Raw genomic sequence first — 27,035 nt, 5'->3', positions numbered from 1 at the left:
ACAATAGACTTTATAAATACTCACGTATTACTTGAAAATTGTAAATATCTTTCTAAAAGAATCTGTCGTCTACTCGTAACGACTCATTATAAAGGAGTATTTGTTAGATATCTATTAATTTTAAAAAAGTATTTGTATTTTTTTAAATAATTATGAGGTATTTTTAACCACGGAAATTTTAAGAAAGTACATTTTAATGTATCATAGTATATTTAAGTTAAAAAAGAAAAAAGAGAAAATAAAACAAATTAAGAAAGCATCTGCGAGAGGGGTATATCCGTCATTTTAAGGTGGCAAGTTGCCGGTGTACTTCCTTTAGAGCAAAAGAGGAAAAAATCCAAAGAGGTGGCAGAGGCTCTCGGACAACAACAAACCACGATGAGCTTCTCAGCTGCTAGATTTCACCTCTTCAAGCTCAGGAAAAAGCCCTAGGTTCCTCCCTGCCCCCAACCCTCCAAGAAAAATTGTATCTTTGTAATTTTTTCGATTAAATTTCAATTTATTGTACAATAATTTCATGGATGCAGCAGCGGCCGCCGCCGCCTCTGAAGCCCCAATCTTCAATCGATCTACTTTCATTAGCGGTTCTAATCTGTCGTTCCTCTTTCTTCGGAGTCCTCTATTGAAATTATCCCCCAAATTTCCCCCTAGTAATCTTCGCTGCACCACCTATTGTACCCCGCCGCACAACTCCCCGATCTTTTTCTTCAACTCAAGTAAAAGAGCGCCCTTTCATTTACATTCTGTTGGGACAAGTTGTTATGAGAATGATGATAATGGTATTAATAATGTGTTGAAGGCAGCAAATATTGGCGAGGTTTCATTGAGGAGGGGGCTGGCGATTGTCGCCGCGGCGATTGGGGTGGTTGTAATATTAAGTTGCCGGAGGGCGTTGGCTGTGGAGGGTGTTATTACTGCAGGATGTGGGGTTTGGCAGCGGAGTTTGTTGGCGTTGAGGAGCTCATGGCCAAAGGTTTTGCAGGTATTGACGGTTTTCAAAGAGCAGGGTTTAGTTCTTGCGGCCTTGTTAGGGCTATCGGCTTTTTTCTCCATGGCAGAGACCTCCATTACCACTCTTTGGCCTTGGAAGGTATTGAGGACTTATAATTGGGATATTTGTATTCGTGTATAGTAAGGTTAACTTTTGTATATTTCAGGTTATAGAGTTGCAGAATGTTGCATTATCAGCTGGTTAATTTAATTTTTATTTTTTTATTATGAGTACATCTCTTATGCTGTATTTGAAGAGAGTCTAATGAATGTGACATATACATTTTCTTTGTCTTCCTCAATTTGTAAATTGCGACAAAAGAAAGCCAATCCTTTTTCTTTTCTAGCCACAAAATTACTATTTACTGCTGAGTTGGAAGGTAGCAACCAGGACAAACCATATGGAACCTTCGCAGAACATGGTTACTTTTGTTTTATTTTACCTTTCAGGGTTTGGAACCTGTATTTGCTGCATCTGTTATCAGAAATTAAGAAGGTGTTGTAGCATGAATGTTGTCCATTGGAGCAAGTTAGGTCTGTTTTTTATCTATTCCTTTTAAAATATCTTGTGAAGCTCCAATTAATTTGTTTATTACTGAAAATTTGAGAACATGCTATTCCAGATTGACAATCATTAGATTTTGCTCTTTTCATGCTCTCCAAGTTGTGGTATTGTGTTATTGTGACTTGTGATATAATGGAAGCATGGAAATGGTGTAGCTGCTAGGCAAATAACCAGTTTGTGCCCAAATATATTTTCTTGAGCATGACAATTATACTTATTGCATTGTGTCACGGACTTATGGTTTGGTGTAATTGACTGACAAACCTCTGCTGCTTTTTTGGAAATTGGCATTTGTTTTTCGTATCTGTTTCTCTCCTTTCTCCTGAAAGTATAAATAATAATTATGCTACATGCAGGTGAGGGAACTGGCTGAGAAAGAATCTGAGAATGGTGTGTTCAAAATGCTACGAAATGACGTTACTCGATTTCTGACAACAATCCTCATTGGCACCACGTACTGCTCTTTTGTTGAGTTGACTAGCTGTTCTTTTCTTTTTTATTTTGAATGTGAACGTGTTTTCTTATTGTAGATATTTTAAATGCTCAGAGTGGTGAATATTGGTGCTACAGCATTGGTCACTGAAGCTGCAACAGCAATATTTGGTGAAGCTGGTGTCAGTGCAGCTACTGGAGTTATGACAGTATGTTTTCAGTTTCTTTTGACTTTTTATGCAGTAAATGTTTGAGTTGGTAGAACCCTGTTTGTTTGATCTACTTCGTTAATATAATGGTCGAGTCCCTAGAAGTTCTTCTGAAAGTTTCTCTTCTAAAGTGAATGTTCACTATTCTTATAGATGGTATCTTAACGCAATTTGGCGAATGCAACATGGAGAATTATTTTTCAATTCATAATGGAAAATGTGTGCCATCTCTTTTAATTACTGACTTTATTTCTGACGCTTACTTTCTATTTTTTAAATGGATTTTTTTTTTCCAAAAAAAGTAATAGAAATCTATTTTAATCATGTTAAGAGTAACGCCTTAAGAATGCAGCTATTCTGCTTATGTTTCAAAAATATTTTGGGAATCTGGATTTAAAAGTCTAGTTTTATGTTTCTTCATCTTTACTTGAATGACGTGGAAGTCTGAATTTTGGTGTCTAACAAAAAACTTCGTAAGTTGGAATATTTTCCTATAAGGAGTCTTGTCTGCGAAAAGAACTGTCTTCTCTAATGTCGTTATATCTGTTTGTCTTTATTTCTATGCTATCTGTGCTAATGTTCGCGAGAACTCTATATTCATTTCCTCCCCCTTTGTAAAGTGAATCTTGACTCTGCTTAGTATGAGAAGATAATTTAGTTGTTTTTATCTGAATGCTTGATAAGCCTTAAACTTCCAATAATACCAGGTAGCTATTCTGCTCCTCACTGAAATTACTCCTAAAAGTATAGCTGTTCACAATGCCACGGAGGTCGCGAGGTTTGTGGTGAGTTTTAAGCTGCTACTTTCTTTCTGGATTACATTAAAAGTCTAAACAAATGGTCATATTGATTTTTGATACGCCCTATTCCGGAAGAAGTAAAATAAAATAGAATAAAGACAATTCTAGCACAAAATATGCCTTTGTACATTTTCTAAGAACTGCAATTTCTGTTACCTTTAGGTTAGGCCAGTTGCATGGCTTTCGCTGGTGCTGTATCCTGTGGGAAGAGTCGTAACATATCTGTCAATGGGAATGCTAAAACTGCTAGGTCTGAAAGGAAGAAGGTTCGGTTTATCACTAATTGGAAATTTATTTTGCTTCCCTTTTTCCTCTCTGCCTTCGATATCTCTTATGAGGTTCTTTTATGTATTTATAATTTTCTCATTTGTTATCTGGCTACCTAATTCCAGGATGTGAAAAGTTTCTCCGCAATGGTAGTAATCATTCTAAAACAATGTAGAACATCTGATGAATAATTATTTGACAGGAAATTAATACTGGCTTACTAACAACAATGTGTTGACAAGTAAGAGTACTGTTAACATTGACTCAACTGTCCTTTTTGTGACCTGAAGCATAATATCTATCCATACTTGTTGGCTATGTCGAACGAATTGTTTATAAATCAGTGATTTCTCTTGTTGCTATTTATTTTTCTTGTAACCTGTTAATGTTATTCGCTGATACTTTTTTACATATTTCTTTAATTATTTTGCACTATTGCTTTACTTTGTTTACTTTGATGTATTAGTGAACCATATGTAACTGAAGATGAGCTAAAGTTAATGCTACGAGGAGCAGAGTTAAGCGGGGCAATCGAGGAGGAGGAACAGGTAAATGATGGGTTTTATCATTATGAAAACATGTTGCTGGAGGTAGATTAGTGTAGCTTGTGTTTGCAATATTATTTCTGCTCTCTAATTCTTGAGCACCTGGAAGATACACACATTAACCTTAGCAAAGACCAGAGCCTTCTTTCATTATTTTAGTTTGCTGCTACTTGGTTATGTTTTGCCATTATGAATTGATCAAACTGTATAATATGAAACTTGTATTTCATAGAATCCAAGACGTGCTACTGCCTATGGATTTATATCTTATTCGCAGGTTATATTTGTAAATTCTAATGTGGGATTGGAATTTGACAGGATATGATCGAAAATGTTTTGGAGATAAAAGATACACATGTTAGAGAAGTGATGACACCTCTTGTTGATGTTGTTGCCATTGATGCTAGTGCAACACTTGTTGATTTCCACAATTCATGGGTGGATCATCAGTATTCCAGGTATTGCCGGCATGTCTTTTGCTTTGTCATTTTTATGATTGTTTAAGAAGTTATCCACTTGCTTGTAGGGTGCCTGTCTTTGAGGAGCGTATTGACAACATTGTTGGTATTGCGTATGCGATGGATCTTCTGGATTATGTGCAGAAGGTTGACTAATTAATGATGATATTAATCACTCCTGAATGCTGTTCCTTCATATTTTATAATTGTACACAAAAATCTCATAGTATGCAGAATTATATTCTGTTTGGTTTTGAAGGGGGAACTTCTAGAAAGTTCTGTGGTGGGTGACATGGCGCACAAACCTGCATACTTTGTTCCTGGTAAATTACAGCACTTTGATTTTCATATTAGTTCCTCAAAAAAAACATGCCTGGAATTCTGGATTCCATGTTACAAATTCGGTAATTGCTAATTCAAAATTAGTTTGGTGGGAAAATGGACACCTCCTTCCTTTCAGTCAACCTGCTGTTCCATAGTTAAAGCCCTGACGCATCCTTGAAGATGTATCTTTTATGAGAATTAAGATAAAAGCGGTCAAATGGTCTCCTGCTACATCTCAGTCCAAATACTACATAAAGTTTTGGTTCTTTCAAGAACTATATCTACAATTCCAGAATAGTGCATATTAACTCTTGATTAGTGGTGATGTTTGATTTTATGACTGACATTATATTTAGCCCTTGTACATCTAAAAATCCATACAATATTGCAGATTCAATGTCTGTGTGGAATCTTCTTAGAGAGTTCCGAATCAGGAAGGTACATATGGCGGTTGTCCTAAACGAATATGGAGGAACTGTTGGTGTAAGCGATTCTTTTTTATTTATACATTTAAAGCCTAATTATTTTATTTATCCATATGGGTGAAGTTTCTGCTCTGAATAAGATGTCTTCTATTTTTTTTCTAACAGATTGTGACCCTTGAAGATGTGGTTGAAGAAATTGTAGGTGAAATTTTTGATGAAAATGATTCAAAGGTAAGGGGTTAAAATATTAATTTCTTAACTTGTGGGTAAGGCATTTAATACTTTTTACAACTTTGCTGATTTCCGGTACTTGTCCTATCATCACAGCTATATTCTGCATTGTGGCATTGCCATTGACTGAATTTTTTATATAAAAACGGAGACATATTTCTGCAACTGCAGTTCAGAGATCTTGTTTTCACTGCTCATCAAGCTGCCTACTACAGGCACTTAGTGAAGTGGTTTCTGGTCTTTGTTATGCTCTTTCAATGCCTTCAAAAAATTAAAGATATCTTGAATCAAAGAAGTGTATAGGCATTCACATGCGTTATCATTGCCCATCCAGGAGCCTGTTTCATATCATCTACTATCTCATTTGAGTAATATCATCTACTGTACTCAAGTCTTCAACTGCCTTCTGGAGTTTACATTGTGCTTTGCTTACTTATAGTGAACCATTTAATTACCTTGATTAGAGGATCCTGCTGTGTAAAGATGAAAAGGCTTCAGATTAGGGCTTCCAACCTCTAGTTTAGGTTTGTTTATGCTCGTAATGTAAGTTCTGGTTGGTAATACTGAAGGAGCATTGCTTGATAAACTGGCTTCCGACCTATATTTATTTTGTGTTCCAGGAGGAAATTCAGAAAAAAACTGGCTACGTTGTCATGCGTGCTGAAGGCATATATGATGTAGATGCTAATACATCAATTGATCAGCTCTCTGAAGATCTTAATATTAAGATGCCAGAGGTATTTCCATTTTGCTAATGCTGCTATGGTTTACTGGCCATCCAGGAATTTCAAACTTCAAAGCATGTTTCTGCATTCATGATACATTGGAATGATGACACAAAAATTATCTTGGGTTATTATGGGGTTCTTTTACTGATTGTTCTTTTTGATCGTCGAGATTCAGATGTATCAGCATTGACATCAATTATATTTGGCAGTCTTTTTATAGTTAATGGTTTTTGGTTCTATTGGAACTTGTTGCAAGCTTAGAAATGATCAAACATGACATGTTTGAGGAACACTTGTTTAGCATACCACTTCTTTTTAGAAGATAAAACAATGTGGTATCATTTACTAATCTAGGATGCAACCAGTTGTGTTTGTCTATGTAATGCTTTTCGACATTGACGTCCATCATGCAATGTAGTATCATTTACAAATCTAGGATGCAATGTAGTTGTGTATGTCTATTTAATGCTTGTTCACATGGTTGTCCATCGTGCAGGGTCATCAGTATGAAACAGTGTCAGGTTTTGTGTGTGAGGCATTTGGATATATCCCAAGGACAGGTGAGACTATAAAAGTGGTCCTTGAAAGAGCAAATCGAGATGATCATGATGATTATAATGGAACAGAATCTGACCGACAAGATGAAAATGAGAAGACTCAGATATTTAAGCTTGAGGTTGTGCCTTATATTTTCTACTTAAATTGTTGTTTTCCTCTCATCTTCCTTTGCTCTCTTTCTTTTCATTTGTAACCTGAATTACTTACATCCATGATGCTGCTAAGATAAGATTGATATGAAGTTTCTTACAGTAGAGAGGTGGTGCACTTAGTGTCAGTACAGAAGAAAATTAGACGAGCCTGCTAAAGAACTTTCTGCTATTCATGGGTCTCTTAGTGTCTAGTTTAGTGGAGACCATAAAGCACCCTTCTTTATCTGCTGATTATGTTACAAATAAGTTCAAGACAGGCATGTATAATTTGAGAGCATCAAGATGTCTAGAGTTACAACTCTTAGAGCTGGTAATGTAATGTTTAATGAATGTTTATATGATTGGTGCAGATACTAGCAGGGAATGCCAGAAAAGTTAGTGCTGTCAGATTTGAACGGATAAACAATGATGAGGCATCAGTAGAGTCCAAAGATGTAACTCGTTTGTTAACCAAAGTTGGAAAACGGAAAGTCGGCAGTGATGATGAATTAGATAGGACAGAGTGCGATGAGGTGGCCTCATTTCATGAAATAGCCAACGATTTTGTAATGTCTGTACAGAAAGACAATATCGATCAAGTAAGTAAAGAGTAGTTGTATTCATAAAAAGAAGAAAAAGAAAAAAAAAAAAAAAGAAAGGGCACAGTAGTTGCATTACCCATTCTTTTCACCCACAGAGAACGGAAGGGAAGTGGAGAAATTTTTTGAATTATAAGAAATAGCAGTTCTGTGTGCTGTTTGGTAGCAAATGAACTCTCAGAGCTGCGAAGTGTCCACCTATGAATCATCATGCTTTGGGTTCTGGAAGATGAAATGTGGAGTTTGCATTTGCAGCAAGATGTCTCAGAAAGTCGGCAACATTGTGGGGGTTTGCATCCGCATTGATCCAGTAATGGGGAGAATAAGATAGCCACATCCACAAGGCACCCGCTTTTCTGAGCAACCAAAATAGTTTGTTGATAGTAGAGGTTTAGTCAGGATCTCCACTTGTTGTAATACCTTTGGTCTTGCTAATGGCCAGTAGCGGTAGCAGTAGCAGTAGCAGCTGATTTACTGTCCAAGTGTGGGGTGCTCTCACTCTCTCTGATTTGATTTGATTTGATACATGGTCAAATCAACTTCACTCTGCATGAATGATATAAAATCTAATACCTGTATTGCATGCCCAGTTCGAAATGTTAAAAGCGTAGCTTCCCAACTATATATATATCATCAGTTCTGATGTGTCTTCAAGAGTCGTGATCATTTGGCATAAACGCGCAAATAGACCCCGTAAAATCAGTTGTTATTAGGGTCTTCAAATTTGATAATTGAATATATATTAGTGAATTATCACCTCATATGAGTAGATTATAGAAATCGAACAACATTATGATTAAAAGGTTACGTAGTTTTTATTTAATTATTATTATTATTAAATGAAGTATAAGATTTGAGACATTTTGATAGTGATTGCATGTACTTTGGTGGTTAATACAAAAGTGGTGATGGATTGGTGAATGAAAGATGAAGAAGACACATTCTTCTTGTGTAGTGTAACATTTTGATTTGCATGCTGAATTATTCATTCATAAATATTAAATACTCCACATCCATGCCACGCCACGCCACGCCACTTTTAGATGAATGACATCTCATACGATTCTTTCTTTCTAAAAATTAAATTAAACTGTTAAAATTTACGTATTCTCATACAATTCTTTCTTTCCAAAAATTAAATTAAACTGTTAAAATTTATGTATTTTTAATTTATAAAACCTAATATGATGATAATGTTTTACCAAATAAACTATTGATTGGCCTTCTCTCGAGCTACTCACTACTGATTTGATTTGATGGTCATAGATTCAGTACTTCCTACAAGCTGCAGGGACCCACAAGTTCCGCCGACCTCGCCAAGACCTTCGCGTGAATGCAACTGGGTCGAGTCCCAGTTATGTGGGCCCAACACCACGCTCACTGTCGGCCGTTCATCAAAAGCATGAAGCTATAATAATTCTATTGACGACGAATATGTTAGATTTTCTGTCCTAAAGCTGATTGCGTACATGACGGCGTGAAAGAGCCACCAAATCCTAATTACCTCATCATTCCTCCAATATAAGATACGCAATTAATTAAAACCCCTAATATTTTAGCTTTATAATTAAAACTAATTTGTCATAAATAAATAATTAAAGTTTTTTTTTTCTTTCACTTAATGTGGGTGTATTTACTATAATAAATATATTTATCTTCCTTATTATGAATTTATTGTAATATAAATGTAATATTTAATGTGTTTTCCAATCAATTTGACTGATCACCCCTATTCTAGACTCTACATTAATGAAATAATAGTGGCAGATTTCTTTGGACAATTTGAATCCATTACAATCATTTAATAATACTGAAATAAGAGGTGGTCAGTGGTCACTGCCAACTTTTTTGATGCCATATATGTATTATAAATTGACGCTGCCATTCTATTCATGTTGTTTTATTAATAAAAGAAACAAAACCCAAACATGGCTCCTCAACATATGGAAACATCACAATTACAAATTCTATTTCTATGTGTAATTTCTTGTCAATATATCTGATTTGAGGATATTTTATGAATGTTGTCTTGTAATTTTTCTGAAAATTGTTATGATTTTCATACCAATTCTGAATGTATCTTCTTAATTCAAGGTTTTTACGGCCTCAGCTCAATTGGATCGAAACCAATTTAATGTCACTATTGAATTATTTTGCCTTTTGTATAATTAGGTGAAATTTGTAAATAATCATCCTTCATACGATCTACTGACTTAAACATTAAAGAACTATTATCAAGACCTTTTCGATGCAGTTTAAGGGAAGGTAGTGTGTTTTGTAGGACATCTTGGATTATCAAGTCCTTTCTTATTAAAATAGAACTCATTTTTTGTTCCAAAAAGTCATATGTGTTGTGGTTTTTGGACTAAAAAATCGCCATTTGACACTGAAAAGACGTTGTGGTTTTGGGACTAAAAAGGCATAATATTGAACTTTATAGAACTAAAAACGTTACTTTTTATTCTTATTTTGTAAAATTAAAAAAATATTTTACCCCTGAGTAATGAATACACAGTGTGATTGAATCAAGAATATGGCAAAATATTATAGCCCATACCAACAAATAAAGAGACATAATGCTTATCACCAGATCAATGAAGATATAATAAAAGATTAATAAAAGTGAGACATTGTTAAGTGGGAAAAACAAAAGTGGTCATATTATTAAACTAACTGACGCTAATTATATATAGTGGCGGACATCTCAACTTTTTTTATTACACATGCAGTTCGGAGTAGTTGGGTGACAGTTAATATTGTTTTTTCTACGCCGCCGCCGCCAAGGCGTGGGACCCGCTGGTACGGTTTGATAAATCCCCAGCGTGGAACCTGGCCTAACCCTAATCTTGGGTTGAATTTATGTTGTTGTAGGCAAATAAGATGGTTTGTAAAATCTTTATAAATTAATAAATTTTTTAAAATAGTAAAATTTTTCGATTTTAATTTGGGCCTTTATAAAAAATTATTTAATTTGATAAGATAATAAGATAAAAAAAAATTTAATTTTTTTTTTTATAAATATTAGGTCCTATTAAAATTCTAAATTAATAATTCATAAATATTATAATTATAAATATTAAATATGAAGTTTGTAATGCTTTAAGCATTTGATCATTTATGGATGATTTTGCCATGCCTTTTAGATGAGAAGACATAGTTGAGTGTTATGAATTATTTTATTTCGATATTGAGATTTATATAGTATATGTTTGATTCATCATGTATGAATATATTTAATTGGCTATAACAGTTATTTAAGTGTAACGAATTAATATACACATATATATTTAAGTAATTACAATGAATTGATACATGCATCCATGAATATAATAGTTAATTGTATATAATGAATCGATATTATACATGAATGCATTTAATTAGTTACAAAGAATTGATTGATGCATGAATATAATCAATGAAACATATATGAATTCATTTATTTTCAATACGTATATACTAAATTTGCTTAATTTAAAAAATCTCTCTTTTAATTAATAACAGGTACACATACATCTCTGTTTAAAAGATCGTACAGATAAAATTTCATGGTCTCAACATTATTAATTTATAGAGATTTTACTGATGTCTTTTATTTTTTTAAAAGAAGTAATTATATGATAATTATCTAATTACTTGGTGTGTTAGAACACAGGATTCTGATATTGTTATATATATAATTTAAATTTTTGAATAATTAATTCCATCAATATATATATATATTTCAATGAAAACATAGTAAGTATCGAAATACTAAATTTCTCATGAAATATACAAATTTGCATTTTTATGATAAATTTATATTGCGTTTTACATTACATATTAATTTAACATATAGCTGTGCTCCCTGTCTATAAAATTTATTATATTTTTAGAGAGAAATTATATAGAAGTCTTATATAATTGTAATATGAAATGTAATATACATTTTGGTAAAAAGACAAGATCCATGTCAAGTTAGAGAAATTTGAGGATGAGGAGAACCCCAGCTTGAATTGAGTTTGGACGAACTTAAATTAAGTATATAACAAGTACAATATATTTGTAGTGTGATTGATGTACCGACGAATCACATAATATGATTTGGATAAAACCAAAATTATAGAGTGAAAAGTTTTAACCCATGATCGCTAAATCTGCAGCAGGAGATTATGTGAAAGAACTCCAGCATTCATGAACTGTATAATTACATTACATGTTAAGGGTTTTTGACATTTATTAATTGAACTGTGTAATTAAAATAAATTACAGTTGAAGCAGCTTTTGCGTACGATGAATGCGCATCCATTTGCAGCAATGTTTAAGGGCACTGAAAATGATGCAGTTCCGATGCAAATACACCATTGTTTTATATCCAACGTCGCCCAATGACCCATAACACCCATCATCTCACTCACCGCCACCTGAAGAATCCCGATGGTTACCAGACAACCAAGAAACAAGCAATTCTTGCCCGCTGATGATGATTTCTCCCGCCCAAGAATATCAGTTTTCTTCAGATCAATATTGGAACAGATCAACATGAACACCTGACAGAAGGCGTAACAGTTGAAAATCATTGTTTCCAAGGCCGATTCACTGACCTGGAAACAGGCTTTTCCCTTCGTTCCCAGTATCAGAATGACAGTGATCTGGGAGACAGATTGGAGGGCTATGTTTCTGTACATGCTCCTGGTTATGACCGGACCTGAACCATAAACCTTTGGTCGGGATTTGTTCCTTTCAGAGGAATAATGTGTGTGTACAGTTCCGATCGCCGTTGCCAGTGTTCCGAGAACTCCCATGATCAGATTTGTCCATAGCAGCTGGAACGAGCTTATGAGCTCCTCCCTGTCCAGAGCAGCTGCACCAATGAAATTTACAGTGAAAGCTGAAATTCCCAGGGTGAGCTGTAAGTTCACGATTTTTTCCAGGTTTCCGCAAACCTGCTTTCCCAACCTTATGATTCCTGGGATTTGAGAGAAGTTTCTGCTAAGGACAAGGATATCGCCATCTTCCTTGCAGACTTGTGGGCAGTGATCGTCATCGCCCGTGAAAATGCCAACATCGGCTTGTTTCATCAGCGGGCAGTCTCTAATGCACGAAACAGTTGCAGCTACTCTCTCACCTTTTTGTCTCAGGCACTGCACCATCAACAACTTATCAGCTGGAGAGGAATTCGCCATTACATGAATGTTATCAATCATATTCATGCGGTCTTCTTCGGAGCTGGTTCGAAAATCAGAAGCATCTACTACTGCTCCACTTTCGCTGATATCATCTTCAGGCCTCAGGATTCCGCAGTTCAGGGCTATGATTCTCGCCGTGTTTATGTCATCGTCCACCAATAACTTGACCCCGATTCCAGATTTTCGACAATCTTCAATTGCTTCTATCGTCTCAGGTGTATAGGGATTCTTCAAACCCACTAGCGCTAACAAAATTAGACCATCTTCCGATGGTTTGAGGGTTTCCACGCCAGCATAATTATGACCTACTTCTTCTCTCTCCTTTTCCTCGGTTCTGGAGTTTTCTTCTTCCTGAGTTTCTTGTTTGTAAGCAAAAGCAAAGCAGCGACGTCCACATGAAACAAGACCATCAACTATTTGGAGAAATTCACTTCTTTTGTTGTCGTCTAGGGTTTCTATAGTTCCATCTACGGTATAATAACGAGAGCACATAAATACTATGAGCTGCGGGTCTCCTTTCCAGTGCACGTGCAGCCCTTTATCTGATGCACTACTGTTGTGCTTCATCACCAAGCAACTAACAAAACTCTTGTCCATATCAGGTGCTTCATGTCGAATGATGGAATGATTTCTGTGAAACTCATGATGATCAATATTAAGGCCAAGCACCGGCCTTGCCCAACTAAGAAGAGATATATCTGCTTGGCCGTTGTGGCCTGTGTGGACAAATATACCTTCCCGCAGGATATCCAGAATTTGATTATCTACTTGTCTGAGCACATTCTGATCGACGAGGCTGGTTCCAACCCACCAATCAGCCATATTAGCGTGCTGCAGAACTAAATCAGCCGTTTTACCATCTAAGCAAATGGTGGTAACTAAGCCAATTGTTGCACTTGCTGGAAGCTTTTGGATAATTGCCCCACGGGACTTCATTTTTTTTGCTGCGTAGAGCAATAATGAGGTGAAAATGGCTAAAGGTAAGCCGTCTCTCCTGGCAAAGAGCAGCACGCAAAGCATGGTAACTAAGCCCTTCGTCTGTGATGATGTTTCCTTCTTCATCAGTTTTATGGATTCATCCATTAAATCCTCAAATGTTCCCTTCACTCCATTGGAATCAAGATTGTGGTCCCTATCATCAGTCTTGTGATCTTGTCTCCACACAAAACACCGGACTAGTTGCAGTATTAGAAGGATCAGCGTGAGGCTCAACAAAATGTTCTCCAATTTGGAGTTTGTTTTCTCAATTGCATCCAGTAGTTGCGCCTTTGGCCTCTGATGATCATTCTGCCGGATGAGGGCTATTGATCTGATGAGCCTGCTTCTTTCTGTGTTCTCTCCTACGGATGTCACGAGCATTCGGCAGTGGCCTTTAACCACCTTGGCACCAGTAAAAAGAGAATGATATGGTGAAAGGATGGAGCCCATTTCCCCCACACCCTCATTGGGCTGAAATGAATAGCCATCGATGAATATCCCATCAGCAGGCACCTCATCTCCGGTCTTCAAGTATACGATATCACCAACTACTACTTGGGATTCAGTAATCTTCTGCATCTTACCATTTCTCACCACCAGGAGGACTTTCTTGTGCTGCTTCAAGGATTTTTTGATCATCCATCTGCCTTGGAAGAATCTGAAAATGGCTCCAAAACTGATAACAATAGATATGTTCAGGAAAATGAACGCTCCATCAGTCAATCCTTCCTCCATACCATTTCTCTTAATCCCAATTGCAAGAGAAATCACTGCGCAGCACAGAAGAAGGAAGATCGCCATGTCCTTGCAAGCATCCAACAAGAGCTGCTTGAGACTTTGAGCGATGTCACACGATAGAGTGATCAAATTTGAACCAAAGACTTTGGTTCGAAAATGAAGATCTCTTTGATCCCCAATAATTCCCGTATCCAGGTTTGTTCTTAACGCAGAAAAAATACCACAGAGTTGCAGGGACTCTGTGTGCATATTAACCTCAACTATTTCTGCCAATCTCTCGGGACTGATGAAGAAATACTCTTCAGGCCTACCAAGTTGATGATGCTGCAGCTCATTGTGCGAAATCAGGAGTGTCGACGTTATAGGTTCATGGCGAGCACCGTTTGAGTGCATTTTCTGCACTTGTAAGATCAGTGGCGGGCGAGGGAGGTGATCATATAAAAAGAGAATTAGATTGAAAGAAGAAGGTAGTGATAGTTCATGATGATGAGGATATGATCAAGTTATTAACTGGGAAGATTATATGCAAATGCAGAAAGAAGAAGTAAAGCTGAGGAGGTGGCGCTGCAGTTTTCCTACAAGAGAGTTAGAAATGTGATGATGGCCTCTCCACGTACATTAATATTCCATCTCCTGTTGCATGAAACGGAGAGGTCCAGGATGTGAACTTTCCTTTAAAAAAAAACATATACATACATGGAAAATAGGGCAGCTATCTCTCCTTCCTCGAAATTTCATTACAATGTCTTTGGAACACGCATTTTGTTATCTTATGTATTTGGTCCAAGTCTTTGGATTATTAATTATTTCTAGTAAAGAAACATTATAAGGTTTATCTTCAGTCTAATTAAAATTGTTGTTTATTAATAAATAACACAAATGAATTAATGGTTGATATATATTGAGATAATGAAAGTGTACGTACGATAAAGTGGCCATCCATCTCCCCTGATCATCATTTACACTACTCAGTGCACCTGGTAAATGGTACAGTTTAGTGTTTGATATTTCAAAGTCGCTTTTCAAAAGCCGAAGTTTTAGCTATTTTGGTGAGAAAGCTAGAAGACCACCACTTGAGACGTGCAACTCTTGTAATGCTTTAATATAACTAGTATCTTATAAATTATTGCACGACATTTTTGTCCAGAAATTAATGTTTACAATTTCCCAGTTAACTACTCTTTCAATCCCAATTCATGTGCAAGAAAAATAGTTTGGTTAATTTTATTTAAGAGAAGAAGGCATCATCTTATCCCACGTAAAGAGCTTCAAGATTGAAGGTCTTGGTTTACGACCTTCAACACTTTGTGTTTTTATGTTTTGTAATGTTGTAAAGGAAATAAAGTTTTTGGTCCCACAAGTTAAGGTTTATTGCACTTTTGGTCTTATTCATTATGAGATTCGCACTTTTAGTCTCGTAACTTATAAAAATTAGTATTTTTGGTTCTCATCTATTTTTTTGTCTGCAATCTAATGGTCTAACCCACTTATGCTCCTTCCAAAAATTCGAGATCCGCAGGTCAGGATAATTGGGACCCACACCCCGACCCAGCATACTCGCCTATTGCAACTACCAGGTTGAGTTGCAGGTCATGACTGTATCCATGACCCGCCTTGAAGACCTATACTTGTAGACCGTTGATTTATACGTGGTTAGGTTAAGATGATGAAGCATGGCAAAATACGAGTAGACCTCTCATGCATGCAAGTTGACCCATTCAAATACTATAAATACCATATGTTCAGCCATTTATGGTAAGACACTAATTACTCTAGTAACCCACTTTAGATCGTTTCAGTTCGTATTTCGATTACCTATTCGATCTCGAATACTTTATTAACTTAAGCATCAAAGAGTCTTAGTTGGGGACCACCCAGCGAGCCTAATGATCTCCTCTCTTTTCTCAGGTCCACATCTTTCTAAGGATGTAAGGTGACCGACGACCTGTGACCCGAATTACCCTAAAAAAAAAATTAAATTACACTTACATCCCCCAAAAATTTTTCATTTACACCTATTCCCTTTTCATTAAGGTTTGGATAGAAAATAAAAAATACATGAATTTTTAATTTTGGCCACAGTCTCGTCTCAATTCTATTCGTTTACATTTTTCAAACATTCTTAAGAAAAGGAAAAACTCAATACGAGTAAATTAATAATTTCTATATCACTGTTCGAAGTCAGATAAGTATTTTTTTATTTGATAAGAATATTTATAATTTTATAAATAATAAAAAAAACTATTCATAATTATATTTTATAAATAGAGAAATTTTGCAGGGTTTTCATAAAATAAATTGTAAATTCTTTCCGTTTTTGAGACGAGAGTGTGGGGACTATGACCCGCGGATATAGGAATCAGGATATTGGATGCCAGGCCCAGTGGTATGACTACCCATATACCACTATACACTACATCATGTCCTTAATAATAATGGCCATCGGGTGTTACCCATTCTACTTTGCAGTATTTTCTTATATTATAAGTTTTTATTTTTTTAATTTATAAATTATGTTCATTTCGAAATTCAAATCTATGTAATATGAATTCATTTGAAATCTCTTCATTACAAGAAAATGAGCTATTTTCTATATTTTAATGACCATGATTAAAAATCGATGGTAAATAAATATAATAAAATATGATAAACGATATAAAAGTTTAAATTGTGACCACAGACATTGAAATATTTAGAATAGTCAAAATATTCGCTGGTAAAAACTAATAACCACATTAATTCCATCCACATTAATTTAATTCTTTTTAAATTAATTATAAATTTGTGATTGCTAATATATTATAAGTTCAATGATCTTATTTTATTTAAATACTTTAATATTTCATGTTTGTTTTTTCAGTATCATACAATTGAAAATATAAAAACTTATTGAGTTTAGAAATTTATTAAATACATCATAGACTAAAATGTTAAATTTGAGGATTAAATCATCGTTTTATTAAGACATTTTTGTTATATTTATGTAAAGTCATCCATATAATTTGATTCTTTGAAATGTATTTTAAGATTAAATGCATATGTATATGTATTTTAAGATTGAATGTGAAAATGTACTATCAAGTATGAGACTTTATACCCAAACATCCAAACACTGTCTTATCTCTTTCTTCTATAAATTTGGGAAACTAGGGTTTGTGCTGGGGCAACTTTCATCTTTAAATTGGCGCCGCCGTCAGTGCTGCCCCCTCCAAATCTAGGGTTCCAAACCTCTATATATAGGATGGCGTGCTTAGAGTGGCTGCCAAATCGAAGATGAGAGACTCTTCAATGTCTCCCCGGAGCTGGATCTATTTGTATGCGGTAATGTAGTAGAATAGTTGATTTGTCGTGATTTTTGCAACATTCGAAGAGCATAGAGCGTAAATGGAGTTTGGGAAATGATGAGAATCTATCGACTCATGTTTCAGAGGCTCAGTGACTATCTGTTGCTCTGCTGAACGATTTTCTTTTGCACGTCAGTCTGATCCCAAACTCATTCATGCAGCTCCGATTTCATTTTATCGATTAGGGATTTTCATTTTACGTTAAATGAATTAAGTTTGACACTGCAATTATATTACTGCAAGAATTTCCCACCGCTGCTACTTGTTCTCCTTTAGGATAGAGGAGATGAGGTTGGCCCTAATAATAGGATGGAACAGATGGGATATGGTCACAAGTACACCGCTCTACTTGATGATGCACTCAGTATTCTGTTGCTATCCTGGGTTCTGGGTAAATTTCATCTCCTGATCTATTACTGGTCATAGTTTTATTTGTTTGAACGTCTTTCGCTGTTGGTGGGAGAAGAAACCAAAAGATTGAAGGGGAGTTCTCCTCTCAAGTTCTAGTGCTAGGCTCTATTTTAGATATATGTGTTTGGATGCTACACACTCTGTTCATCAGTGACCGTTGGATTATAAAAAGTTGGGTATTTTTACTGGGTTTGTTTATTATAATATTATAAAAAAACAAAAATTAACAAAAATATAAATAAAATTAACCTATTAATACAAATGTGGTCACCCAATTTTTTTTCTTATGAACACCGTGATTTTAAGTCGTGGATGGTGTCCGCGATTTTAAACTTTTTCTTTTTTTAAAAGAAATTCTTTTTAATAAATAAAGGTTGATTGCCAATTTTAGCTTTATTTTTAAAGCAGGTGTTTAGCTTTTATTTATTAAAAAAAGATTTTTTTAGAAAATGATTTGAAGTCGCGATTAGCATCTACGATTTGATGTTGCGGATAACATAAGGAAAAAAAAATTGGGTGAGTTGGGGTACTATATTTGTGTTAATAAATTTGTTTTGTTTGCATTTTTGTTAATTTTTTTTGGTATTATTATAATAAATAAATCATTTTTATTGGCATAACCCTTTATAATCCAATGGTCTTGGATGGATTGAGATTTTCGTACCCAATCCATCAAAAATTTCAAAATAGGTGATAAGGAAACTCAAGATTTACGTGGTAGTTGAAGGGTTATTTATTTTTTTTATTACTAAAAAATAAAATAATTATATTAATATAATTTAATTAAATATATTAATATTATTATAACGACTCACGGTTTCTAACCGCAATTCTGATTAAAAAATATTTTTTTAAAAATAAATTGTCAAGTCGCAATTGCAAATGGCGACTTGGTGTTGCGATCCAAATCACGACTCCAAGTTGTGATTTGTGATCCTGATTTGAGCATTTTTCTTTTTTTTTTTTTAATTTTGTTTAGTTAAATATTTTATAAATTAATTATATAAAATTAATTTTTAACAGCATATTAAAGTTTAAAAAATCATAATATTATTAATTTAAATAATTATAATTAAGTATATAAATATAATAATGTATATTTTTTTGTATAATTGTAAAAATTATTTAATTGAGCATAAATTAAAATTGTGTAATAGCTCAATTAAATAAATATATTAATATAATTACAATAATTAAATCACAATAACCTATATAAGGTGAGATAAAAATTTAACTATATGATAATATTTATATTTATTGTAATATTTATAATAATTAATTATAATTATATTAATTAATAACTTTTCAAACATTGATTATTATGAGAAAATATGTAAATTTATAATCAAATATTTATAACATAAAAATATTAATAATAATAATAATAATATATAATGTTTTAAAAAAAGTACACATAATAACTATAATTAACTTACATTAATGTATCAGTGTGGGGTCGCATATCATAAATAACATTTTAAACTCCCACAAAAACATTTACTTTTATATATTATATTAATTTGTAATATCTCATCAATTAATAGTGAATATTTTTCAAGTCTTATTGGTGAATCAGTTAAAATTATATTATAAATTTAAATTTAAATTATCAACAATCAATATAATAATATATATAATATTAAAAAAATAATTAAAATATCAATTTATTGGGAAGATATTACAAATTAATCAAAAGTAATTGATTTTCTCATTTTGATTCGGATTGCTTTAACATTAATTTATTAACTGTCACAATTTGAATTATATTTTCACTTATGAAGGAATATAGTTCAAGAATTAAGGAGGATATATAAAATCTTATAATTTCACTCATTATATGTATATATGTTTAAAATATATATATCAACGTAAATATTTTTTCATAAAGTGAGACAAATACTTAAAGTTCAAACTTCTGCAAACATTTTAATTTATTTACCACTATTTAGTGTAAATTATAAATAATATTTGTATTTATTATAATTATTATAATAAATTTTAATATTAATTATAATTAATAATATATAATTTTAAAATTAAATAATTATAATATATAATATAAATATATATATATATAACATGGATGACACGTCTGCCGAGGCAAGCATGCGTGCCTTGAAATTGGCAGCCTTACAAGTTGCGGATCAAACTCGAGTTGAGCATATTTTAAAACAAAGGATTTTTTAAGTTGAGTCGTGGTTCACAACAGGCCAATTTATTTAAAAAAAATTAAATTTTTATTCGAGTCATGTTTTGAAAACACGACTCATCACAGTAATATTACATTGTTTAATTAAATTATATTTATATAATTTATTTATTTTTTATTAATAAAAAAAATTAACAAATATAATTTTTGAATTAAAAAAAAAAAAAGTGGATTCGTGGATGTTATCCATGACTTCACACCAAATTTTAAAAATAAAAAATGGTACGTCATGGATCGTGTCCATGATTTTCATTACAAATAGTTAATAAAATTTGTATTTGTTCTTTTTTTTCTTGATTTATTAAAAATAAATAAGCCAACTGTTCTAGGCCGTTAACTTACTTTGACCATCTTTTATAGAAAAGAGAAATATTGGCCATGAGTTGTTAGTTTAAACATATTTTTGTTCTAATATAATTGTAAATAAACCTAATGCACCTGTTATGTATTTGTGAGAAAGTTAGATCACTAATTGTGACTGAGCTGATTTGTGGTTTGCTTAGCAAAAGGGAGTGGAGACGCCAATCATCTGCAAGAAACAATATAGGAACTGGAGGGCCAGGTTCCTGGTTTTATAGTATCAAGAGCATGGAGCAGGATTCTAAAGTAAAACCATTCAATGTTGTGTCCATTTAACATTGTCTATATTTTTTGCTATCACTGTGTGAAATAATTCATGCAGCCATGTTATATGATCTCAATGATCTATTGAAACAAGGGCATTTTGGAATGGGAGATACGATCCTTTTTACTGTGATGTTTGAGGTTACTTTATGGACCACATTTCATTAGCTAGTTCATCAGTCTGTGGCCTGTGGTGTGTTAACCAGTGATGGATGGGCTTTCCTTTCTTCTGGAATAAGAATAATGTGTTATTGAACTTCTTTTATTGGATTGTACTGCAATACAGGAACTAATGAAGCTTCTACAATGGGCTGATAATTGTGACAATAATGTGCATTTCAACCATCTGCTTCCGGAGCTTCATTGGAGCCAATATATCTAACAGCTTTGGCAATCTCATCCTACGAAACAGGTTGTGTTTTGAATCTGTGGGAGAGAGTTTGTACGTGAGGTATCATTATTTGTTAGTCATGATTGTATTGATATGTCGATGAAATGAATGAATTGATTGGCTGCAAGAATTCAACTCATTTAATTCCTGGAACCTGTTGTGTTGAAATTGTAGTGTTAGAATATTATATAATCCTTGTACATGTGATTTACAGAAACGTGTGGTGAGATAGCGTACATAAGCATTGGTGTCGTGTGGTCGGTCCCGATGAACATGGCCTGAGCTTTAGATAATAGAATACCAGGCCGAACAGGATGCATATAGTTGTCTTGTCCCTCGTAGTAAACCTCTGCCCCATTGTTCTCGAAATTCAACTTGCGTCATACTTAACCCAAACGCAAGACGTAATTATAAATCCTAACACACTTATATTTTCCAGAAGAACCATCAACGATGCATCATTACATAAAGTAAGTGTTTTTGTTAAGTTTTTAAGTGAACCGAGCCACTCATTAGCGTTACAAGAAAACAGAAAATCAGGGGCGATATACTTGGGATCTTTTTTGGGCTTTAGATTATATGCACAATACTTGCCATTTGTATAATCAATGATGAGATCACAAATTCATCAAAATTAATTATGCAAAAATCAATTATCTTATAGTCCATCATGTGAAACTGGGCCGATGGCAACCATTTTCACAAGTTAAGTTGGAATTAAGTTTTCACATTGGATGGGTAAACGAGATTTGAAATTTAAGAGTATGTTTGTTTGGGCGAAAAGTGGGAGCATAAGAGAAGTTGAAGTAAAATTGAATGTATAATTAATAATTTGGTGTTTGATTAGAGGGAAGAGATGGATGTGAAATAGAATTTGATGTATATGAAATCCCTTTAGAATCCAATTCTGTTTTTCCTCTAAAATTAGGAGGAAAAGTGGAATTATAAGGCTCAAAAGATAAAAAAGTACAGTTTTTATTTTTATTTACTCTATTATCCATATATATTTATATATATAATTTCCCCCTAAAGTCGTATATGATATCAACAAAAGCACTGATGTTTAAATTCAAATTCATTAATCGAAATATTCTTAGTAATGTTTATTTTATTTAAACTAAATAGTTTAAAATAAATGAACAATACTCATTTTGATGAATATTTTTATTAATAAAAAATATTCTTATTGTTATTCGATAAAATATTTTTATTGATAAGGTTTTTAAATTTTTGATATACTAAAATTGTATTAGTGATATTAATTTATTTATTTTCTAATGCAAAATAAAGAAAAGAGTTATTCAGTAAAACTACAAAATTAGTTTTTTCTTCTCAATGTGTTTTTCTCGTAAAAGTATTTGAGATTTACTTCTATTGACAATTGTTATTCTTTTCCTCTCCTTCCCATTTCATTTCTCCTTTCCCTTCCCTTTTACTCCCACTTTAATCAAACGAACTCTAAATTGGTTTATTTAATCAATGGCTGAGTCATGCATCCTTTTTAATCGTAATGCTGTCATGTCATTATATTGTCGCTAACACCTCAAACTGAATGTACATGGCTAAATCTTGAAAAACAAAATTAAGCATGATATATACATATATATGTGTTGACGCTTATTTTCAGGGTCATCGCCGCGTTGGATCGTTTACCTTGTTCATACATTGTAGTTCAAGTCAGTAGAGATTCCAAAAGCATGCATCAAGAGTTGCACAAGCCTGGCTATATAAACTGATGACTGATTTCCAACTTACAGTTCTTTATATTCAGGAAGCCGTCCTGCAATTGCTGTAGTGAAGCAAACGATGCAGGTACGCTATGTATTGCTTTCGGTTCTAAAAAGACATGAATTTGTTCATCATATATATGATTAGATGACATTCTGCATTGTTTGCAATGTATAAAGCTTATATCGTTGTATTTCATTTAATCTTTTCATGTTACAGCAGAAAATTGTTATAAAGGTACAGCTGAAATGCAATAAATGCAGATCCAAGGCCATGAGTATTGCAGCCATGGCATCAGGTGAGTCAGTGATTGATTATATGAAAGAACAATAGCCACCATTGAGCATTGTAACTAAGGTTTAATCTTTTTTCTTTCTTCTTTTGTCATATGTGTGTATCTAAGTACAGGGGTACTGTCGGTGCAATTGGAAGGGGACAAGAGAGACCAAGTGGTGGTGATTGGAGACGGGGTGGATGCAGCCGGAATGACCACCTTGCTCAGGAAGAAAGTTGGCCATGCAAGCCTTGAATTTGTGGATGACCTGAAGGATTAAATGTGTATTCAGAATCTCAGATGTAGTGACTTCTTGATATACAAGTTAGAAATCAGGCAACACAGATATGAAGCTGTAATATCATTGTTTCTATTAACAGTAACAGTAACAGTAAAGTAAATCTGCAACATTCTTTGAGGTTGGCATATTTCCATATATAAATCGACATTTTCTTCCAGGCAATGAAGTTACTGATAACATTCATACAAACAAAACACATAAGTTACATGTAGGGTAAGTGAATTTGTTTTTTGGGCTGAAGGAACTTCTACGTGTGCTGTAGTTCTCATCCTGTTCTTAAGGACAAACTGCCTATCTTCCGACAAGTAATTACAAAAATTTTAATAAAAGCCAGGGTCCCAGGTGAGTTGCTCTGTACTTATCTGCCTTGTTATAGACAGGTCCAGATGTTCATCTGAGGCATGCATCTGCATTAGTCTATTACGCATATTCTGGAATGAAGGATTCTCCAAAATACAGGATGTCTGATCTCCAAGTAGTGGATCCAATGAGAAATTCACGAGGGCTTCTGCAGCGTTGTCTCTCAGCTCGTCGGAATCATCCTCCAACATATTGATGAGAAGGGGTATCACTCCAGAATTAGCAAGGACTGTTCGATTGGCCTCGTTCAGACTCAGCTGAGCAACAGCTCCTGCAACTTTTTCTTTAACATCAATGTTCTCGTCCTTCAGAAGCTCGACTAAAATTGGAATGGCACCAGAGTTCTGCAGTATAGGTAATGAGTATTTATAACTTGAGAGATCCCATATAACATCAGCAGCAGCAGCCTTTGCTCCAACATCATCTCCTCTAAGAATACCGACCAAGTGTTCAACAATTGTTACTGCATTTTCTTCATCAACAGCTAAGACACAGAACACATCCTCAGCAATTTCTTTGCCGACAGGATCAGAGCTTTTAAGTAGCTCGGCATACAAAGGAATTGCTCCTGCTTGGGCAACAGGCCTAATGTGATCAACATGAGAAGAGATCACACCAAGTGCATTACCAGCCACTAGTTTCATGGTGGGGTCTCCCTCCTTAAGTAATTGCATAAGCACTTGCAGAGCACCCGCATTCACAAGCGTACGACGAGCTCTTTTAATCAATCCAAGTAAGCCAATTGCCTGAGCAGCCCTAGTTCTAGAGACCACGCTGCCACACCTAGCAGCTTCAACAAGATGATGAACTTTTCTCGATCTCCACAGAACCTTTCTAACCTCTCTTATAAGAGCCAACACACTCAAGATTTCTAATAAGATCAACTTTGAATGACCAGAGCAGGAACTTAGCATAGTAAGAACAATCTCTAGCCCACCATTACTAACTAAAATCATGCGATTCTGGCCCCAAAATGTAACAACATTCCTAAGACACTTCAACAAAGCCCTCTGTGAGCCCTCTTCAGAATTGGGTAATAGTCTCAGCAAAAGAGGAACCGCACCCATTTGACCAATAAGATTGGCTAATCTGCCTTCTCCTTGGGAAGCAATGCATTTCAAGCTGTATGCGGATGCCTCTTGAACCAAAGGACTCAGGTCAGTTGGCGGACTTTCAAGAAGCTCCAATAAAATGGGCACAGTAAGTGCCAAAATATTTTCTGGGGCATATCTGGACATCTTCGCAAGCCTGATCGTGGCCTGAATTTTAGTTGCATCATTCTCAGATGCAATCACATTAGCAAAGAGATGGAACGCTTCGTCCCAGTTTCTGCTATTGCTGCTCCCTGCTTCTTTGCCCTCCAACAACTCTTCCATAAAGAAGAATACAATATTGCTAGGCGATCCTCAATCTATTCTGTAGAAATGAATTTTCCATAAGAGGATGAACAAATTTAGTGTCCATCTTAGACAAAAATCTCATTACAGTACAGCACACAAGGTCCTGAATGTTTCAGTATAAGAACAGAATAACAACTAAGCAAAGGTATACTGGGATCAGACTGTTCTTATAATCAAACAACAGAACATCAAGATAACTAGAGGTTTGCATCGCAAATGATCAACAACCCACCAGCACCACCAGCACCACCAGAACACGCTGATATGGAGTAGGTATGAAATCTCTTACATAATTTCAGAAACGAACAAAACTTAGAAATGTAACAAAAAGATTAACAGGTTTACCTTTACCCATTGCCCCAATATTCAATACTATCACCACCACAAGAGATAGGACACAAAAATTGTTCTCCAACTCATCAGTTTAGCTTAAATAAGGAAGCTTCAATCCAACAAGGGAAGGAAACCCCAATTCACATATCAGAGATTAACGGAATTCTTCGGTAGAATTTAGAACAGATACAAAATTTTGAAAACAGAAAGATAAAATTTCATTTAATTCACTTCAAAATTAAGATCATTTCCATTCAGGGGGGGAGAGGATGAAAGACTTGCCTTGCTTCGCTGAGATTTTTCACCGTCATTCGCGCCGCCGACCGTCGGAGCAGAAGAAATCAAGAAAGGGCCTATTTCGAACAAAATTGCAATTTGGGCCCAATTTGAGGAGTGGAGGTCAGCATTATGATGTAGAATAACATGGGCCGCCTTAGCCCTAACCCATGACTTTGATCATATCTCTCTCTGCACTCTGCATCTTCTCCTCCCCTCTTGTAATTTTTCATCACATCTCACATAACTAATAAAAAGAAAAATAATAACAACAACCATTACATAAAACATCCTTTTAAATTTTACCAATAAGTTGGAAAAATAGAGCATTATCCAGAAATAATAGCAAAGATACTATTTACAACTCAACTTACATTCCACGGTCGAAAATTAAAAATTATGAATGTTCGTAAAATATTTTTCGAACCTCATTTTTATATTTTTAAAGAAATACATATTATATCAGCTCTAATCAATTTATTTTATCTCTGACCCAACGTGACTATACACCTTACATCAATTATTATTATTGCACTTTATTTTTGTAAATTTCCTCAAATTTAGTTTCCAGAAGAACTCATCGCCAATTTATATATATCAAATTAAGTTTTTACACATCTAACATTAGAGAGATACTACTAACGGGTGGATGCATTTGGTCGAAAATTCAGAGACGGGATATAATAATTACTGCATAGTATGTTATTGGGACTGTATGCAGCGACATTTAATATATATATATATATAATATGTGGTGCATATATATATATATACACACGCACAAATTCGCATATGTAACAAGTCAAATGGTAGAGAATTGGAGGGGACAAAGGGGTAGGAAATGAGTTGGTGTTGGATGTAATGCAACAATGACAAGGTTGCTTTGTCTCCAGCAATCCAGTCCCATGCACCATCCCATTCTGGATAAGGTTTCGCCCCACATCACTCTGCTGCATGTGATTCCTCTCACCTACACAAACACATTCATTTTATTTTTTTTTTTAAATTTCTTACAAATTCATATATAGTTTTTATGTTTGATAGTGTAGAGCCATTGGGAATATATGTTTTCCAAATCTTATATTATAATATTTTTTAAATTAGAACCATAAGAATCCGCAGTATTTCAAAATAATAATATTTATTTTCATTAGCATTCTGATTACTCTATAAGCAAATATCATAATAACGACACCCCCACCAGTATGAATCATTTTAACAAAATATATTTGACAAATATA

At 34.2% G+C, this 27,035-nt stretch overlaps 4 protein-coding genes, 1 long non-coding RNA gene and 1 other non-coding gene across 10 annotated transcripts; 4 read left to right on the top strand and 2 right to left on the bottom strand.

Moving 5' to 3' along the window:
* The first annotated feature begins 323 nt into the window (after positions 1–323).
* On the top strand, positions 324–7,851 carry LOC105174950 (putative DUF21 domain-containing protein At3g13070, chloroplastic). The gene is made up of 14 exons (XM_011097216.3): positions 324–1,090; positions 1,912–2,009; positions 2,103–2,196; positions 2,904–2,981; positions 3,159–3,262; positions 3,730–3,811; positions 4,127–4,266; positions 4,335–4,413; positions 4,526–4,589; positions 4,982–5,073; positions 5,181–5,246; positions 5,867–5,983; positions 6,471–6,650; positions 7,035–7,851. The coding sequence occupies exons 1-14, from the start codon at positions 518–520 to the stop codon at positions 7,275–7,277; spliced, it is 2,010 nt and encodes a 669-aa protein (XP_011095518.1). The 5' UTR covers positions 324–517; the 3' UTR covers positions 7,278–7,851.
* A 3,643-nt stretch (positions 7,852–11,494) lies between these two features.
* Positions 11,495–14,536, bottom strand: LOC105175156 (calcium-transporting ATPase 12, plasma membrane-type-like). The gene has a single exon (XM_011097503.1). The coding sequence runs from the start codon at positions 14,534–14,536 to the stop codon at positions 11,495–11,497; it is 3,042 nt and encodes a 1,013-aa protein (XP_011095805.1).
* A 2,709-nt stretch (positions 14,537–17,245) lies between these two features.
* Positions 17,246–20,864, top strand: LOC105174949 (uncharacterized). Its single transcript, XR_016062978.1, has 3 exons — positions 17,246–17,464; positions 17,764–17,878; positions 20,611–20,864. It is a non-coding gene; the product is annotated as an uncharacterized LOC105174949 (long non-coding RNA).
* Positions 17,534–17,635, top strand: LOC148784876 (small nucleolar RNA Z122). Its single transcript, XR_016063452.1, has one exon. It is a non-coding gene; the product is annotated as a small nucleolar RNA Z122 (small nucleolar RNA).
* A 1,740-nt stretch (positions 20,865–22,604) lies between the features above and the next one.
* On the top strand, positions 22,605–23,537 carry LOC105174948 (heavy metal-associated isoprenylated plant protein 47). 3 transcript variants are annotated; one of them, XM_011097215.3, is made up of 3 exons: positions 22,605–22,934; positions 23,073–23,148; positions 23,259–23,537. In XM_011097215.3, exons 1-3 carry the CDS (start codon positions 22,929–22,931, stop codon positions 23,402–23,404), a joined length of 228 nt encoding a protein of 75 aa, XP_011095517.1. In that variant the 5' UTR covers positions 22,605–22,928; the 3' UTR covers positions 23,405–23,537. The 3 variants fall into 3 exon arrangements, with proteins under 3 accessions (XP_011095517.1, XP_020554004.1, XP_088732097.1); XM_020698345.2 differs by having other exon boundaries at positions 23,070–23,148; XM_088875971.1 differs by lacking the exon at positions 22,605–22,934 and having other exon boundaries at positions 22,957–23,148.
* On the bottom strand, positions 23,535–26,042 carry LOC105174947 (ARM repeat superfamily protein). 3 transcript variants are annotated; one of them, XM_011097211.3, is made up of 2 exons: positions 25,801–26,042; positions 23,535–25,201 (listed from the first exon to the last, which is right to left on the bottom strand). In XM_011097211.3, exon 2 carries the CDS (start codon positions 25,159–25,161, stop codon positions 23,746–23,748), a length of 1,416 nt encoding a protein of 471 aa, XP_011095513.1. In that variant the 5' UTR covers positions 25,162–25,201; positions 25,801–26,042; the 3' UTR covers positions 23,535–23,745. The 3 variants fall into 3 exon arrangements, with proteins under 3 accessions (XP_011095513.1, XP_011095516.1, XP_088732096.1); XM_011097214.3 differs by having other exon boundaries at positions 23,535–25,196; XM_088875970.1 differs by lacking the exon at positions 25,801–26,042 and adding an exon at positions 25,531–25,789.
* Between the last annotated feature and the right edge of the window lie 993 nt (positions 26,043–27,035).

The sequence above is a fragment of the Sesamum indicum genome, linkage group LG12, assembly GCF_026168435.1.
Source record: "Sesamum indicum cultivar Baizhima isolate 11 linkage group LG12, ASM2616843v1, whole genome shotgun sequence".
Classification (NCBI taxonomy): Eukaryota; Viridiplantae; Streptophyta; class Magnoliopsida; order Lamiales; family Pedaliaceae; genus Sesamum; species Sesamum indicum.
The sequence above is the reverse complement of the archived record's forward strand: the minus strand, read 5'-3'. Positions and strand labels throughout refer to the sequence as shown.